This window comes from Dipteris shenzhenensis, chromosome 31 (genome assembly GCF_047967505.1).
Source record: "Dipteris shenzhenensis isolate YYH24624 ecotype China chromosome 31, Dip_SZ_1.0, whole genome shotgun sequence".
NCBI classification, from domain to species: domain Eukaryota; kingdom Viridiplantae; phylum Streptophyta; class Polypodiopsida; order Gleicheniales; family Dipteridaceae; genus Dipteris; species Dipteris shenzhenensis.
This window is the reverse complement of record NC_141626.1, coordinates 29,880,101-29,899,372: the sequence shown is the minus strand read 5'-3', so window position 1 is coordinate 29,899,372 and position 19,272 is coordinate 29,880,101. Positions and strand designations below refer to the sequence as shown.

General features: G+C 45.4%; 1 protein-coding gene across 1 annotated transcript; it reads right to left on the bottom strand.

Annotated features, from left to right (window-relative positions):
• Positions 1-1,569: 1,569 nt before the first annotated feature.
• Positions 1,570-12,820, bottom strand: LOC147881316 (ruBisCO large subunit-binding protein subunit beta, chloroplastic-like). The gene is made up of 13 exons (XM_087402166.1): positions 12,473-12,820; positions 12,098-12,223; positions 11,822-11,959; positions 11,618-11,713; positions 11,213-11,455; positions 10,416-10,650; positions 10,085-10,254; positions 9,895-9,972; positions 9,677-9,748; positions 2,444-2,548; positions 2,155-2,340; positions 1,938-2,061; positions 1,570-1,811 (listed from the first exon to the last, which is right to left on the bottom strand). The coding sequence occupies exons 1-13, from the start codon at positions 12,731-12,733 to the stop codon at positions 1,798-1,800; spliced, it is 1,848 nt and encodes a 615-aa protein (XP_087258292.1). The 5' UTR covers positions 12,734-12,820; the 3' UTR covers positions 1,570-1,797.
• Between the last annotated feature and the right edge of the window lie 6,452 nt (positions 12,821-19,272).

Here is a 19,272-nt window from a genome sequence, read left to right as displayed (position 1 = left end):
AAGATTCTCTTCGTTGCCCTCTTTGAGGATAACTTTGGTCCGCAATGACCTTGTAAAACTCAATAGGACGTTCATCCTTTCAAAGAGTCTTCCATCATCCATGACCTCAATTGCCTCTTTTAGCTCCTTAAGAGTTATACTAATTTATTTTTGAAAAAAATTATTTATTTTTTAAGGGTTTCCTGGTAGAAATGTTTAACTTGCCTAGTCAGCTTTCCCCTAGCTCTCCTAACATCCTCATTAGTCCACATCCATTAGTGCTATCATCCCGACTCAGTAGTTTCAATAATGTTCCAATCCCTAGCTACTAGCATTCATTTATGATGCATTTGGTTATTCTTTCTACACTTTTGCATAAGCACTAGAATTGTTGGAAGCAAAGATTTGGAAGGTCGCCATAGACGAAGAACTAAAACCCAAAAATCTAGTGGATGCCATGGGTAAGATAGTGAAATGTGTTAAAAGATAGCATGGAAGAATGGGAGGACACATAGGCATTCTCCGTAATCATTACCACAACATGATTCCGCACCTATAGTGGGCAAACACTTTCAATAAAGGCCTGGACCATTCTTACACTCCGAGTTGGCGCTCACTACGGCTCGTTGAGAGGGGCAGCCAGAGAATAAGGGTCGACTCCCCATTTGCAACTCCCCAATGAGGAGAGCATGGGAGAGTGACACCTATAGTGAAATAGGGGCAAGGGAAGGGGACGAGATCCTTTTTATGGTTACATACAACCCGCCCTTTCAGACAGACCTGTCCCACACAGGACAGGCAGGGTGCTGGTCATCCCTTGGGCCACACATGGGCAGATAAGTCCAGCCCCAGACAGTGGACTGAAAAGGATTGCGCTCAGGGACTTTTATAGGCCCCCAAAGCCTGCCCTGGTCAGCCAGCCCCTCCCAGACTGGGTCGGCCAAATTTACAGACAGGATGGGCCAGTCTGTGCGGGGCATTTCAGCCCCTATAAAAGGCCCCCAGTGGGGGGGGGATAAGCCATTCAGTCCAGGCAGTTTCAGGCTGCAGATCTGGCCTTCAGAAGTGCACAAAAGCAGTAGAGAAGGCAGAGAAAGGCAGCAGCATACAGCCTGCAGATCCAGCCCTCATATGTGCACCAAGGCACGAGAGAATGTGGAAAGAACTGCAGCAGCAGGGTGCAGCAGTGCAACCAGCAGCAGCAGCAGCAGACCCTAACACTTATGAGCTCAGGTGGTGAGCAGATCAGAGGTGCTTAAGGGAAGCTGACAGCTTTTGGCTTTTCCCATAGCCACTGAAGTCCTCAACAGCGGCGCGCAGCAGAAAACGAGAGCAGCAGATTAGGGCAACACTAGTGGACCACAGCACCCTACGGTTTGTGGGTGCACCATTTTGTAATACATTTTGGGTCCTCTCCCGGATGTTCTTATTCAAGTATCGGTTGTCATTATCTTGCTGTCTATTCCAGACCTGAGCGTGGTTTACATTTATATGTAATGTGTGCACATCTAGACTTCTAGGACTTGAGCTAGAATTACATGTTTTGATATTACTAACAAAAGAGGGAGAGAGAGACAGATTCCTCCATCCGCATTGTGAATAAAAATCTCACCCAATAATATTAGACCTGAAGTAAGACTAAATTGTACTCATTGCAGTCTCTTCTTAAAGCCGCAGGAAGGTTATATTTTGACACATACATGCTTAATACTCCTCCAATAAAGAATATTAGTCCCCGCCGATGAAGGAATAAGTTCAAAAATCCTTGTGTGAAAGTCCAGTGGGCAGGCTGACCACCCACAATTGCTATATCCTATTTCAATAATCATAACCTGCATCAAAGGATAAACATCAGATTCAAATGTTCTGCTTTGAAAAACAGAATTGTGAAACAGAACCAGGTTAAGCACTCTGCATGTTTGCATGTGCATGCGCATGTACAACTTCTCTAAACTTACCTGAGTTATCCATTGGGTTTCCAGCAGGAGCTGGCTCAGGTTCCTTGATTTCCACGACGACGACATCAGATGTGAGAAATGTTTTTGCAACAGAGGCAGCATGCTCCAGGCAACATCTTACCACCTGATTGGATTAAACCAGACACATCACAACATTTCTATAATAGCAGTTGCCAAAACAAGATACGTTTACAGTGTCCTGGAAAAGTTTTTCTACCTTTGTTGGATCAATAATCCCGGCAGCCATAAGGTCTTCATAGCTACCAGTAGCAGCATTGTAGCCAAACTTAGGATTGTCATTAGAAAGGATCTTTTCAACCACAACACTGCCATTGACACCAGCATTTTTTGCAATAAGCTTCAAAGGATAGCTCAAAGCTCTCTTGACAATATCAGCACCAACCTGCAAGAGTACAAATTTCACATCAGATACTTTTTACTCTTTCCTTTTAACCAGTATATGATACTCTGATGAAGTTATAAGCAAGCCATAAACTAGCAGCGACCTGTTGCTCATAATTTTCAAGAGTCGCCTTGATTGCATCCACTTTGGCGGCCAGCCTAAGCAAAGCAGAACCCCCACCTACAACAATGCCTTCTTCAACTGCAGCCTGACAAAAATAGAATATTGTTCTGTAAGTAATAATAACTTGGTTGCCTAAATCATTATCTTGAGTCATTATATCAGTGTCACTCCTAATACATTGGGCAAATTTACATAACAAATTGAAACCTTCAATTCTCATAAATTTCTGAGAATTGTAACAGATCTTACTGTAAAATATTACAAGAATTGCAATCGAGTTTAGATTTCAGAATATGTCCCACATACATCTAAACAAATCCAGAACCTGCCCAAACTCATCCTATAAAAGCAAACAGCAGTGCAGTTTCAACTCATGATAGTCACCCACGAGGTTAGTTCCATACTCCATGCATCACAGGAGTAGCTACTACCACAAAAATCTACTCAAATCATCAGCCCTCAATGGTGGTTGCACACCACAAATATGCATGCATATCCATACACCACAACGTGATTTTCAATTAGAACTCTAGATGTGAATGGCAGACTGAGTCATGATGAAGGGTCATCCAACATAGACCGCCTTCTTTTAATCCAAGCTTTTACTGTTTGTGAAGACTCAAGAATTCATTTCAGGATTCCTGATCAAACAAATAGCAAGTAGAAAAACGTTGAAAACTTGCTGATACAGTAAACTCGGGAAAAAATTTTACAAGGTTAGCAATGCGCAACTCGACTACCCTCTGCCCGCGGAGCCTGTAGGCTGCCTGCGGCTCCTGTTTGCCTCGAAAGAGGTACAGCAGGAGCAACCTCCCCCAACAGCAGGGGCCACTGCCCATCCAACCGATCCTCCAGCTTCGGAAGTTCATCCTCCGCACCCACCCTTGCAACAGCAAAGAGCCCCAGGAGCTCCAGATGCGACGATGGCGAAAGCCGTAGACGCTAGCCCAACGAGGGCTGTGGAGGAGCCAATCCAAAGCCTCGACCATCCTGACAAGTAGGGGGGGCCTGAGATCGCGCCCTTTTCCCTCCTCCTCCCCCTCCCCCCCCGACCCCTCCCCCCCCTCTTCACTTCTCCCTCCCCCTCCAAGGTTCCCCCCGCCCCCTCCCCCCGTCATAGGCCCCCCTTTTATGGTCACTCTCACCACCCGTCCCCCACATCCCTACCTCTCCCTCTCCCCCTCTCCGATTCAGTAGCAGCTTGGCTTCGACACCCTTGCCATCAAGCAAGGGAACGACACCCCCTTCTGCTTCCTCATCGCAGCAGCAGGTCCGCTCAGAGAGGGATCTTGAGAGACGAGGCTCATCCTCCCGGCCAACAACTCCCAACCTCCAACCTGGGCGTCCCTTACCGCATGACTTTTGGAGGTTAGGACCCTGGAACTATCTGGAGATTTCGAACTCATACCCTCTACCATTGGAGGTCACGCTCATGGTCCTTCAGCCCGAAAGGGAGGTTTAATCAGTGCAATGGCATCTCAGACACACCTCGTTTGGAGATTTCTGTTTGCCTCCACAGGGTTGGAGAAGTGGTCCCCGGAGGTGTTTGATGCTATTTTAGGTAATCAAATTATGCTCATGATGGACGAGTGGATGGGACCACAGGGACTAGATCTTTGGTATGCCCATGGTGCGGAGGTGAACTTTCAGCTGAGCTTCACGCACGAGGAGCCGGTGTGTGGTTTGGCGACAGGAGTTATCAAATTGCCGATGGAGGCAAAGGTGGAGCAGGCACACTTCTGGCCCCTCCAGACGTGTGCGGAGCTGTTCGGGGTGGATTCTCGTTCAGGATGAAGTGGGCACGGAAGATCGGTATTGAACCAGTATCCACCCTAGTACGACGCCGCACAGACACAGACTACTCACCCTCCAAACCCTCGGCAAAATCACACAAGGCAGTCTTTCTAGGACAGGCACCCACTCACAAGAGAGCCTTGTTCCGGACTCCCCCGTCCTCATGAGCTGGACCATAGTGAGTTGGAACGTACACGGGCTCCACGACCGTGTTCGTAGCCAGCCGCAGTACTTGATGCTCCGGCAGGAGTTGCAGAGGGCAATGGTATGGCGGGTAGTGGACATCCTTATGATTCAGGAGCACATGTTTTCAGCAGCAAATATCAACGACGCCATCACCTTCTTCCAGGGAGAGGTCCAGAGGAGTGGTCTCCCGCAGTAGGACGGAGCAGAGGGGTCTGCATCTCAGTCTCACAGACTTTGGCTTCAGAGGTCTACGATCAGGGCGAGCTCATTCTAGGACGGGCAATTTAGATGGGAGTTCGGACGGGAGAGTCCAGGATTGGAATCCTGAACGTGTATGCCCCAGCGTGTAGACAGCACCGCCCGGCCTTTTGGAGGAGGCTGTCAGAGTGTCTTCCAGATGTTGACTCCTGGATTGTTGGAGGGGACTTCAACAACCTGGAGTTTGGGGAAGACAAGCAGGGCGGCGCCTCGTTCTCTGAGATGCCAGCAGCAGAGCGTAGTACCTGGGAGCAATTCATTTTCATGATCAGTGGCAGAGACCCGTGGAGAGAGCTAGAGTTCAGCAGGACTCCTGGCAGCCTTCTCTTCTCCTTCGAACAGAGGAGACACCATGCATTGCTCGAGAGATTAGACCGCTTCTATGTTGGGGACTGGGCATTACACAGAGGCAGCGTTACTGGGATTCTAGCGAGTACCACCACTCTCCAGTGGTACTTCACTTGGATCAGCCCCGCCGAGGTCTCCCCTAGAAGGGGGTCCGCATTCCAAAGGACCTCTTGCAGGACGAGGAGATTCAACAGGTCATGGCAGAGCACTCAAAGATGGCACCGAGTGAGGGCTGGGCTGCGTGGGTTGCTGATGTGATTCAAAGGAGCACTATGGAGCTGCAGGCTCACGCCCTTAGGCCGCGAGCGGGCTTTGGGGAGAGACATCGCCTCCATCGAGAGGCTCAGGGAGCAGGACCCAGTGTCACAATGGCTTAGTGACAGATTGGAGAGCGCTTGTCTCGAGCTTCAGGACACGGAGCTGCGGCGGGCTGAGTTCTCCTACCATTCCTTCTGGGCCCGATGGGTACAGCAGGGGGACAGGATGACGAAGCAATTCTTTCAGACCACTGGGCCCCGATCGACCAGCTCACAGCTATAGCATCTCCGTGACTCGCAAAGCATCATGCACACTAACCCGCAGGAGATGACCACCGGATTTTATAGCCAGCTCTTTCAGACAGAGAGGATGACCCCAGTTGGTCTTGTGGCCCGAGAGCTAGTTTGGGATCACGTTCCAACAGTAGTCTCGCAGGACTTATGCAGCAGACTTGAGGAGCCTTTCACTGATGAGGAGCTCTAGGAAGCCCTTAAGGCTCTCCCGACCCAGAAGTGCCCGAGGGAGGATGGCTTGACTCCGGCCTTCTTCCGGAACTTCTGGGAGATTATCTCCACCCCTTTCCGTTTAGCTTGCCAAGAGATTTTCGACACAGGCCTTCTCCCTCAGTCCTTGTGCAGGGGGTGGATCTGTTTGATCCCAAAAGGGGGAGTAGGTCAGATATCCGACAATGGAGGCCGATCACTCTACTTGATACTACATACAAGATCCTCGCCAAGATCTTGAGTTTGCGGTGACGGCCTCATCTTACCGACATCATCCATGACACACAGACTAGGTTTGTCTAGGAGCGCAACATCCTGGACAACATCTTCACATTCTGGCAGGCAGTGGATTGGTCCAGGCACGAGTCACAACCACTGGCCATCCTTTTCTTGGACTTTGAGAAGGCCTACGACAGGGTGGAGTGGTCTTTCCTGGAGGGCACTATGAGGAGATGGGGTTTCTCAGACAGATGGATTAGAGGAGTTTCAGCGCTATACGCAGGGAGCTCTAGTCAGATGATTATCGGAGGACACACAGGCAAGGCCTTTCCTCTCTCTCACTGGGTCCGCCAGGGCTGCCACTAGCTCCCTTCCTCTTCTTGTTTGTAGCAGAGGCTCTGGGCTACAATTTGAGATCACAGGGGGCGGGTCTCACAGGGTTGAGGCTCCCAATCAGGCAGGAGGAGGAGCTCCTTGACTCGGAGTTTGCAGATGACACAGCCTTGTATGTTGAGGGCACCATAGCGAGTCTAGAGAGAGTCAGAGGCACCTTGGCTATCTATTGTGAGGCCTCGGGAGCATGGATCACAACTGGACGAAATCCATAGGCTTCTTCACGGGCTTTGAGGAGACACAGGAGATCCATGAGTGGGGGAGTGACTTTGGTTTCAGATGGATACCGCGGGGCCAAACAGCGAGATACCTCGGATGCCAAGTGGGTATTGACGTCACAGCAGAGCAGCAGATTGCCCCGGTCCTTGAGAGTGTTTAAGGCAAGCTTCTCTATTGAAGCTCCAAACTCTCCCTTGCAAGTCGCGCCTTAGTAGCAAGCCAGGTCCTTCTTGCCACTGCCTGGTATATTGCCTCCTGTTGGTGCTTTCACAGAGGATGCATTGGGCAGCTCCGACGGTTGGTACGGAACTTCCTCTGGGCAGGTTCAGACGGCAGGAGGAACACTAGGGCCCAAGTAGCTTGGCAGATGGTGATCATGCCGCAGGCACTGGGAGGCTTGGGTATCATTGATCCGGAGATGCAGAGCAAGGCCCTTCTGGGCAAGTTGGTGGTTCGTGGCCTCACCCCAGGTGCCGAGCCTTGGAAGCTCCTCTTACAGAGAGGAGGGCTTCTGAGGAACACCCCACGCACTGGGGGACAGTGGCAGCCTTCACATAGATGGATCTTCTCAGAGGCCCCCCTTAGGGGACCCCTTGATGAGGAGTCTTCACAGGGTTTGGCAAAGACTAGCAGGGGGTCTCATCCGTGCTCCGGCCACATGCAAAGAGGAGTTTGAGCACCAGCCTCTTATGTGGCACCCAGAGGTCAGAGATCAGGAGGGACGTATGCTTGGGCAGTGGTCCACCAGAGTCCTTTGGTCGCTAGAGCAAGCTACTTGTGGAGGCAGAGGCGAGGCTTGACGCCTTAACGCATCTGAGAGGGACAGGGCAGCGGATGGGTGAGATCGACTTAGCCATTCCTAAGTCCTGGTGGGAAGGACTTCACCTTTAGAGAGACAACAAATGGTTGGGGCAGTTTTCCCCTACTGGTGTTCCCTTGAGGACTTTGATGTAGCGCGGTAGCACACACCCCGGATTCTTCCATGTAGGACCTGGAGGCCTACTTCAGCCCCTCACTGGGAGTGACCCTGAGATGGATGGGAGTCTTGATGGGATACACTAGCAGATGATCAGAGTGGTAGGACGCTTGGGGAAGGAGTGGCACATTGATCCTCCCAGTATCTCAAAGCAGGACGCCTCTAAATGGCGCCTCTGGCTATGGGAGGGTAGACCCCTGAGGGAGGTCCAATGGGACCCGGGGGAGTGGTTCTGGCCCTCCAGGGGCGGCCTAGCTGAGACGATAGATGAGGTGCCTTTCTTTTCCTACACCACACGGATTGGCAGGAGCCTTCAAATGACTCGTCGAGGTGGACTCCCTTGAGGGAGAGACACTGGGTGACCCAGAGAGTGCCCCAGGAGGTTTGCTCCAAGTTTTGGACGTGGTTGTGGTCCAACTTGTGGCCGAGGAAGATTTCATACTTCTTCTGGCTGGCAGCCCACGGAGGCTTGCCTATCGGCCCATGGTTGGAGAAAATGCGAGCGGAGGGGCAGTGCCATTGTTGCTCAAATGGTGTCCTGGAGACTATCCCGCACTGCCTATGGATCTAGATGAGTGCCCTCAGGATCAGGACACGTACGCAGAGTCTCCACAAAGAATACACCTGGGGGATGGTGGCTTGGTTGACAAAGGAAGGACACGCGTTTCAGATTGATGAGATCTCCCCAGCCTACCGGACACAGGGTCAGAGCATTCAGAGGATTGCACTCCACGAGGCAGTCCCCCCTGACACCCTAGCTCCTCCTCCTCCTAGGGAGGATAGTGTTTAGGAGGTGGTAGCCAGCATCACGGCTTGGAACATTTGGGTGGCTCGCTGCAGTCTTGTGATGGGAGAGCACCCAGTTCCACCCTCGGCTACCTTGGTTGCCATCTGGCAGGATATCATTTACACTCTACGGTCCACCTGGGAGCGTGGGACTCCAGGTTCTAGGGTGACTATCGAGAGGCGTGCTCGTTTCTGCAAAGCTTGGCCTGCAGGTGTTTTCTACATCTTCACTCTGCGAGGGATTCGCTGGCTGTATAGTCCCCCCACTTGGATGTTAGCCCCAATTCCAGAGATCCCCTAGGCAGTGAGCTGGGCTTCTCTGGAACAGGCCGGTTTTTCTTTCTTTCAGCCTTTTCCGGTTTTTCATACTCAGCACCTTCGGGGCTGTTGTCTTGTATGCAATCTTTCAAGCATTAATAGAAGGTTCCTTTCTTTGAAAAAAAAAAAAAACTCCAACTTGTATTTTTCATTTGTTTGTGATACACACATCTACGGTAAAAGATTAGTGGTAATGGAGCACATGCCTAAGCAAACAGAGCACGGAGCTAGTTCCATTCCCATTAGCCACAGTACACCTTCAAAGATTCACCCAACCCAAAGATGGGGAAATTAATAACCCCAAGTGGGCATGTGGATTGCCAGCTTGCTTGCTAGTGATTGGTCCTGTGGAAGGATGGCTAAATGTGGGTTATAGTGCCTCTCCATCACCCACAGAGGGCAGCCTCATGCACAGGCTCACCCAGTCTTTTTTGACTGGAGAAAGCTCCAAAAGAAATAGAGTGCTCCGGGTCCTCTGGGCTAAAAGCAAGATATTACCCTTCCAACATACATGCCTGCATTCAACACCCCCCCCTCTCTCTCTCTCTCTGTCTCTCTCTCTACATACATGCATGCATGCATGTGTGTGTGTGTGTGTGTGTTTCACTAAAAAAAAGGTCCGTGTGTGTGCATGTGCTGGCATGCATACATGTATGTATGTCACACACACACACACACACACACACGTGCGTGCGGGCGCAACACACACGTATGTGACTATCTACCTATCTGTTGTTTGGACATGTTCTGTCTGGAATTCAAGCCTCTTGTGATAGTAATTCTCCCAATAGGTTTTACAAACTTCTTAAGGCCTAGAAACAATTGGAAATACGCATGAAGTTCTAATTCATAGAAAGGGTGAACATGCTTCAATTACATATAAAAAGTGCACACCACTTCCTTTTCCTCTTGATATTTGAATGGATGTTCAAGTGATAATTGACAACATACTAACCTTAGTTGCGTTCAAAGCATCCTCTACCCTTAATTTTTTTTCTTTCAACTCTGTCTCCGTTTGAGCGCCAACCTGCCAACATATCAGAATAGATTATTGAGAATTTGACTGAGTTTAATTCTCCAACCCATATAATCTAATCACTTCTCAATTCATAAAGCTTCACGTCAGATTTTGATGAGCGCCTAGATCTCAAACGATTGAAGTTACACTCTGACCTGGATAATCGCAACTCCTCCAGAAAGTTTGGCAATTCTCTCATTAAGCTTCTCCTTTTCGTAGTCTTGCTCAGCAACCTTTGGAGAATCAACCAGTAATCATGCCCAACAATAAGAAATATTTTGACAAACCAAAACAAGGCTCATGGTACGGTAACCAATCACAGTAGAAATGAAAGGTTAGAACCACCTCTATCAAGCTCTTGATCTGGGCAACCCGCTTGCTAACTTCCTCTTGAGTACTCCCATCTCCTACTATAGTTGTGGAATCCTTGGTAAGCACAACCTTTGCTGCACTTCCAAGCACTTCTCTTCCAACTTTATCTAATGAAAGTCCTAGTTCATCTCTGACCACGGTACCTACAAAATTCCAGCAGCAAATAACCATTGATTCTTACAAGATCTTAAGTCACCCACGCAATTGTTTTGGAATTTGTGCCTCTCCGTGATCAGCTTTAAAATATAGAAGGCACTTTCCCAACAAGTACACAGGCATCTGCAGAATTGGTAAAAGTGCTTGCCTCCAGTAAGGATAGCAATGTCGTCCAAGTACTGACTCTTTCTTTCTCCAAAACCGGGGGCTTTCAATGCTGCTACCTTCAAGGCCCCCCTCAACTTGTTGACTACCAGAGTGGCAAGGGCTTCCTGTTCAATGTCTTCTGCGATAATTACCAAAGGATATGCACCACGAATTGCATCTTCTAGAATACCAATCATATCCCGGGCAGTTGTGATCTTCTTGTCTACTAGTAGCAGCTGCAATAATATGATAGAACCAACATCAATATCATATTTAAATGTGCAAACTCAATTTTCAGTAGTACACAAACCAACAGCAGACATCTTTTCAGGAACTCAAAGCCACATGTGAACCAAAATACATTTTCCTGCTTGGGCATGTGACCATAAGGCCATGCATGTGTCCCTGTTACCATGCCCCATGACTTCATGCGTGTGAAACACACACACACCCGCGCGCACGCAGAGTTTGTGTGACTTGAGAGCAAGTTTGAGCATATGCTTGGGCAACAGGGCGCCTATGTTCATACACTTGGCCAACAGGGTGCATGTGCACATGCCCACGCATGTAGGTGTTCGTAAAAGCGTGCAAATGAGTAAGTTGATGAAGTTGTGTGAGTAGCTAGTGTGCATGTGACTGTGAGAGTTAGAGTGAATGCTCAGTCAAAGGAGGGGCGTGAGTAAATGCATGTGCATTCCGATATATCTCCATTCATATTGAATCTCAAAAACATTCAACTAAATTCCACTGTATACGAGCAAGTGCATGCACGTCATTTGTGCTGAGAGATGTGCAAACCTTGCAATATGTAAATTCCACTGCCATCTTTTCGCTGTCAGTAACAAAATATGGAGAGATATAGCCACGGTCAAATTGCATGCCTTCTACAACGGACAGACTGTTCTCTGCACTCTTTCCTTCTTCAAGTGTGACAACACCTTTCCTCCCGACCTTCTTCATGGCTTGAGCTATCATATCCCCAACTTCACGATTGTTACCAGCACTAACAGCGGCCACATCAGCCAACTCACTGTCCTCAACCTGAGAAACCATTTTTAATCAAATTTCTATTCAAGATTATCTGTTTCATTTAACAGCTTCACGTAGGAAACATTAGAGCCTCTTTCTGTCAAAGGGCCTCAAAAGTCTAAAGTCAGACTCAATATAAAATTGCTAGGTCCACCTAAACAGCAACACTCTTACATCTTTCGATAAGGCCTTCAACTCAGTCACAAGAGCTTTCACTGTTTTCTCGATCCCTCTTGTGATCTGAATTGGGTTGGCTCCTGCTGCAACGACCTACGGGACATAACATTTCTCTATATCAGCCAAATCAATTTAATTTTCATAATTGAAAAGTAGGGAAGATCTCCTTTATTCTGCAATAGTCGGCCAATAAATTACAACCTTAACACCTTCTGCAATGAGTCCTTGCGCAAGAACCACTGAAGTCGTGGTTCCATCACCAGCCAGGTCATTTGTCTTTGCGGCAGCCTGCCTAACCAACTTGGCCCCAATGTTTTCAACGGGATCTTCAAGCTCAACCTGAACGGCGACATGTGTACAATGACGTGGTCAAAACTCAGTAACAATTATACAAAACTGCATCCCAAGACTGGATCACGAGATTGAAGCCAAGTTAGCACAAAGGGTCCACAAACAATGTCAGGACGGTAGTCCCACCTCCTTAGCAACGGTGACACCATCGTTCACAATCTTGGGGGAGCCATATTTGCTCTCTAATACTACATTTCGGCCTTTGGGACCTAATGTCACACCTACCAAATCTGCTAATTTGTTCACCCCAGCCTGCGCAAGTGTCGATAAATTAGTCACAGATAATCTTTAGATATAGCGTAAATCAATCAATCTCTCTCTCTCTCTCTCTCTCTCACGCACACACAAACCATATTCTCTCGCAACAGTGAATGTTCAGAGACGACCCGCCCAGCTCAAGCGACTCCCAAAGACGTCGGACACGTTGCATTTCCAAACAAACTGCAACCTTTGGGCTACCTAGAAGAAATGAGCCTTGCCCACAACCTCTCTCCGACGTACCTGCAGCCTTCTCATAGTGGAGCCGTCTTTATTGAAATAAATTTCCTTCGCCATGGACCTGGTCTGAGCGAGGCGACTCCTTCGGAAAGCTGCCCCCTTTTGTCGAAACAGGTCTTTGGGGGGGAAGGAAGCGAAGGAAGAAGCAGAGGAAAAGCTACGGTAAGTGAGATGTGAGGGAGGGCAAGCTTGGTCATGTGAGAGGGAAGAGGAGGCAACTGCAGAGTTACCCAGAGCAGAAAAACGAGCAAAGACGGCAGCCATGGCGGAGAAGTCTGTTGAAACAGAAAAAATGAAGAGCTAAACTGAAGAATGGCTGAGAAGAAGAAGAAGAAGACTGAGACTCCCACAAGATGCCAAAAGATCCCCAAAGATTCTGTCGTGGATAAGTATCCCTCTGTTACACCCAACAGTATCCCTCTGTTACACCCAACCCACACTCCCAACCCACACTCGGTTGCCGCCCACCTAAGCTCAATGCCCGCTTCGTTCGGCTCCCCTCCGGTCGCCCCCCCTCAGCGTCACCCATGCGCGACTGTGCCCCTCGTAGACCACCTTATGTTTGTGTGTGGGTGTGGTGTGTAGATCACCTTGTGTATGTGTGTATGTATATGTGTGTAGATCACCTTGTGTATGTGTGTGGGGGTGGGCGTGGGCAGGGACGGGGTGTGAGGGCAGGGGAAGTCATGTTCACTGTGCCCACGGCAAAAGCACACACTTGCTCATGTTCATTGTGCCCACGGCAAAAGCACACACTTGCTCCGTTGAAGGTCATATCTTCATGTAACATCGGATATGTCACACGATTGCAAGGTCATTCACCCTCTGTCATACCAGTGATGATGACGAGGATGATATTGCTGCCATCACCCCCATCCTTGCATCTTCCATGAGGCCTCTACTTGCTCTATAGCACAGGAGTAGGGATGGTGAGCCTACAGTATCTAGCAATGCTATGGTAACGTTAGCAAATGATTGAGGTCTTCTTTTCTTGTGTACCATGTGTATCTCTCCAAATGTTTTATGCCAAGAAATATTGGAGGTATCCCAAGTCTGTCATGTCAAAATCAATGTAACCTAACTTTCCTCTTATAAAATGAACTTGCTATTGGATCCGCATAAAGAACCACAAGAATAATGTCTTATGAAGTCTTCCTGGTATACAAGGGAGGGTCTGAGAGTGATGGTTGAAAAACCATGCTAAGAAAGTGAGTATGGATCGTGGCATTCCATGTTCTCATTGCTTGCTTCAATCCATAAAAGGATTCAAGCAATCTCCAAACTTTTTATTCATGATGTGGACTACGGAGTGCAACAAAGCTTACCGGCAACTCAAAATCCAACTTTCAAGAGCACTGGTGGTGCTGATGTCTGGCAATTGCATGTATCTTCAAGAAAGCATTTTTCACATCCATCTGATTTATAGACCAGTCAAATTGTGATGCTAGAGCAATATAAGTATTCTAACAATTGCAAGTGGTGCGAAAGTTTCCTCAATTGTCTATACCATATTCTCGTGCATAACTGCTAGCAACAAGTCTAGCTTTGTACTTGTCACCGTACCATCTTGATTCAATTAACTTTATACCCCACTGGGTTGTTTCTCTATTAGAAGATATGATAAAGACTAAGTTTGATTTTAGATGAGAGCATTGTACTCTTCATCCATGACATGTTGCCATTAGGTTGTTGTAACTACTTCTTTGAAGGATGAAAGGTAATCAGTTTCCATAACTTTTTCCATGGAGTCAAAATTAGTTATGTAATTCCCTCTTTCTAGGTCTTTCAAGATCTTTTAACATTTGATGTGGAACTTTATGGTCTATCATGAATGACTAGAGTAGTTGTCTTACCATCTTATGCTTACCTTTGCTTAGTGTTGTCGTTGTGGATTGAGCACTATCTCATGGTGCTAGCAAGTCAATTCTCTGAACTACTAGATATGATGATGGAGTAGGTATAGAGATTGTTATATGTTGGTCAAAAAATGAAGAATTTCATGAATAACTACATTTCTAAAGATAATTAACATTCTTGTGACTAGATCATACGATCTGTATGCCTTGGATTATTTTGAATATCCATTAAAGCCACATTTTATGGAATAAACATAAACTTTGTTCCTGAGCTCATCTAGAATATGTACATAAGCTAGAGAGCCAAATACTCTCATATGATTAATTAAGGGCCTAACTGTTGTGATCTCTCTCTCTCACACACACACACATGCACACACACACTCTCTCTCTCTCTCGGTCCCTCCCTCCCCCCCCCTCTCTCTCTCTCTCTCTCTCTCTCTCTCTCTCTCTCTCTCTCTCTCTCCAGCTTCTTCTACATGGTATTTAGTATTAGAGACACCTTGTGTGATGTGAGCTCCATCCTCCTTAGAGAGTGTAAGCCCTTGCTTTGTTAAGACAGAAGCCCTCCAATGTCGAGGCATCTTCCACATTTTGTAGATTATTTTTGTAGGTCTATTCCTGCCCATTTTTGTTCCGTTAGCTGAAGAACGATCTTCATTTATGGTATTTTAAGACTTTGAGTGATTTGAGAGACTTTGTGAGAGGAGAGCATGAGTTTTCTTCCTTGTGTTATTTGTGTGTGTGTGTGTGTGTGTGTGTGTGTGTGTGTGAGAGAGAGAGAGAGAGGCAAACAAGATAGCTAACTATATACCACATAGAATTACAAGGACTGCTTCCTTACGTGTTGACATTAGGGTAGACAAAAAAAACTAAAATTACAAATATCAAATTCACGTTCTCATCCTATGAACCAATCACGAAACAATCCTATGAACCAATCATAGAAGCATTCTCTTTGAGAAATAGAGGAACCTCCTTCTATGCATTTTTAAACCTAATGAGCTTAAAAGTTTCTTTAGCTAGGATATCTATCTTCCTTGCCCACAATTCTTTGAAATATACTTTAGATAGTACTAACACTAGCCTCAACTCTTGGCGCCCTACTTTGAGCATAAGTGCAAAGGGGGACCATGTGATCTAGACTTTTGCTCTAGATGCCCTATCAAGGATTCCAACTTGTACCTTCTCTTTGCTTTAATTGTCCTACCTCTCTTCTCACATTCAATAAAAGTGTTATAGTACCTTTAATAGTAGCAAACTAACTTTTTGACTTAGAGTGGCTTCCATTAAAAGAATTTGTCCATAATCTAGCACTTTGAACTTGCATTATGTTGAGCTAAAAGAACTTGGGTTCAAATTTTGAACCATGAATATCTCCTTTCATTCCTAGAATCACATTTATATTAAATTGGATTATGACCAAATAGAACAACGGGTTGACTAAGAATCATGTGTATCATTATCTTATCATTTTCCCCCTAAATGAGTCGTTTAGAAGTGAGATGCACTTGTTCCTTTATTTACATAGTGACAAATCTTGAACATGTAGAGAAAAAGTGAATTTATAGTAGAAGGATTCAAGAATGTCATCTTACATTATGCATAATATTTAAACCATATAGTAATATAACCATGATTGCTCTTTATAATATAATTATGATTGCTATTTAAATCATATAGTATTAGAACTATTATTGCTCTTTCTATTCCCATAAGGTTATTCATTATGGTAAGGAAAAGGAAACCAACCCCTATCGACTTATATTATGCATTTATGTTGGATCCTCTCTCGTTGATATTGTCAAGATTTTGTGTGATGTCTTTTTTACCAAATTTTACTAGTCAAAATTGTGCATAACATTAAAAAGATTTGGAATTCCCATATTTAGCTCAAGGAAAATGAACCTTTATTTGAATGGCTTACCAATTACCACCAGGATTTAAATTCCTTCACATTTACACTATTACCACTATTTGATTTCATTAATGCATTACTACAAATGTAAAAACATGAATAGAATCAATTATCACCAGTACTAATCAAATTACCAATGGTAATATGTTTAATAATGATAGTAATGGGGTTTTAGCCAACAACTATTAGTATAAATTTCTTGTAAGAGTCACAAGAACTTTTCATTTTTTAAGATTTTAGTCCATATCTCCCATAACTAACATGCTAGGGTAAGGTGGGCCACAATCAAGTGTTCACCGTGGTTGCAAAAATAGTCAACTACTCCAAAATCTTACATATGAGAGTAAGGGTCTAACACAATTGTAGTGAATGAATGCAATGACCATTACGGAGCAATGAGTGAGGTCCCCAAAGGAATTACATTGGTTCTTTTTGTGTATTTTTATGCAACTCATAGATTTTTTTATTTTATATATTCATGTAAGCTGCTAGGAATATCTTTATATGTTGGATGGTTGCATGTGTGTGCTTTATGTCTTGCGTGTGAAACCTTTAAGTATGGAGACAAGAAATAGACATGTAGTTATGAAAGTGCAACAAGAGAACCATTGGTAGACGAAAAGGAGCATCTCTACCATTCACACCATATACAATGTGCTTGATGAGTCTATGAAAAAACGTGTCAATGCCCATATTTGACATATTTTGTATGTGTATACGCCATACATGGCATGCCACTATGGAAACCTTAAAGTCTAGTCACTTATGGCATGGGGGAGACCTCATTAGTGGGAAAATGAGCATATAATCAAGCCACTAAACACAATAGTGTTAGGACTAAAAGCATTTCAGTGGTGGTGGTACAGGAAAATTGAAGTAAGAGCTGTTGCAACTCTAGCATAAAAGGAATACTTGGTGTCTCAAGCTTTGCAAGAGGTAAACACAAAGTGCAAAAGGATAATCTCACAAGTAAGACTAGCATGCAAGATGGCACACAACTCATCAAAGGGAAGCCCATGCATGGATATAGTCAACTGAACCATGATGCTAGAAAGATTGATAAGTTGTTAGGTTTGTTAATAGTTTGTGAAAAGTTTTTAGTTAATTTTATTTGAGGCCCTATTTTAAAAAAGGTACAGTTCTGGTCCCACTATAAAGGAATAAAGCTTGATTTGCATTGTGTTCTCATTTTAGGATCTCTCCATCCCCAACCACTTCACACACATCCTTCAAATCCCATCAGCTCTCGGCATGCTCATCCTTCAAGTTCTCTCCTCCCTCTCTACCCTCTCAATTTTTGGCTCATGATAGCGTGCACAAAGCACAAGGCATTTAAGCTCACAACTACCATAGAAGTGGAAACTGAGTCTTCAACTGAGAAGACTCACTCAAATGAAGACCCTTCTTAGCCATCACAGAGGTGCAAGAACATCCCATTTAAGAGAAAGCTCATCACCATGAAGTTGGATACATAGTAGGCAATTAGTGAGAGAGCTTGCAACAAAGAAAGCAAGGTTAACTCCTCATGCAAATGGAAAAAGAAGAAGAACAAAGGTGCCTAGAAGAGAGAGTCTCATAGTACCACATCATCCACCACTAAATGGACATTGGACCTCCATAGAATCTCCCTGCACCTATGGGCTATCACAAGGCACAGGTCCTTCTCTAGTTCAAAAAAGGAGGAAGTTCAAGCTTCTTTCCTAGACTAAGAATCTAAGAGTTGTTAATATCCCTATTAATAAGGACTATGTCTTTAACACCCACAAGCTTTGCAATAGCCAAAATTGCATGGAGGGGTGCAACAGTTTTCCTTTGTAGCTATAGGAAAATCAATGTAAATAGAAGTCAATTTAGTTGAAGGAGTGAAAGTTTCAAGTAGTCGATACAATCCTCTAGCACATTTCCTTTTTCCACCTATCAACCAAGTTTCTAGCCCCTATTTGGGATTTGTGGATAGGAATTGCTAAGACTAGGGGGAGAGAGGGGAGAAGAATGAAAGGTTAAACAAGACTAAAGAGAAATGGAGACGTTGGCTTCCATGAATCAATGCACACCCTATTCCAAGCTAGAAGAGAGCCTTACAGCAATGAGATGGCCATGCCTTTTTATACAGTCTCATGCTAGCAACTACACCTTAAATTGGTTAACCACTCCATTTGGCATCACTCCAACATCTTTTGTCCACATTACAAGCATTTACGCCTTTCCTCTAGGATCCAATGATTACATTTTAGAGCTTCTATGTATCTTTGCCTTGTAAAATTTGTGCTTCAATTTGCCACATAAAATTCTTCCTTTAGTCTTTGACATGTCATTCATCCTTTGGTCCTTAGCCATTCATATGTCCTTTGGTCTTTGGCCTATCATATGTCCTTTGAACTTTGGCTTGTCATTTGTCCTTCAATGTTCGGGCTATCATTCGGCCCTTCAATCTTTGACCTATCATTTGGTCCTTCAGTCCTTTGGCCTTAAGTGAATGGTATTAACCACCAAACATGTTTATATTTATCATACACACATTTGCAAGCCGTTACATAAGGAATCTCTTGTGTATATATTGCACTTGATTGACCATGGGACTCATGATATGGAAATATCCTTGTCTTGTGGTACCTTTGGATTTAGGTGTCACAAGTCTTCTTATTTTTCTATTCCTTTCCATTGCCCTAGAACATATTTAAATAGTCTATCAATGCTTTTGTTAATACTTGCATTTTGTATCTATATTTGGAACCTTTACGTCCGACCTAGCCCTTTTTAAAATTTTGAATCATGACAAAATAATCCATTCTTGGTCCTTACATGAAAAAGTTGTTGCCAACTGGATGGAAAGTAACTAAGGAGTCACCACAACCAACCACCTTAGTTGGAGCATTGCAAAGTACAAAGGCACATCCCGATGGTGGAGCTTTTTGTCATATACATCAATGTTTACGTCATGTGCTCAAGCTTGTGCTCAAGCTTGAATCTCTTGGTTCTAACCATTAATGATCCTCCATCTCCTAGAATCTAAGGTAGAGCACCTTCAC

What these genes read in the sequence shown, in the direction of transcription:
- LOC147881316 (XM_087402166.1), bottom strand. Translation starts at nt 12,733, where the DNA reads ATGGCTGCCGTCTTTGCTCGTTTTTCTGCTCTGGGTAACTCTGCAGTT. An exon ending in ATGCTTTGAACGCAACTAAG is followed by an intron (nt 2,549 to 9,676) that starts GTTAGTATGTTG and finishes TATTTTTGTCAG; the next exon opens with GCTGCAGTTGAAGAAGGCAT. An exon ending in TTGAAAATTATGAGCAACAG is followed by an intron (nt 2,341 to 2,443) that starts GTCGCTGCTAGT and finishes GTACTCTTGCAG; the next exon opens with GTTGGTGCTGATATTGTCAA.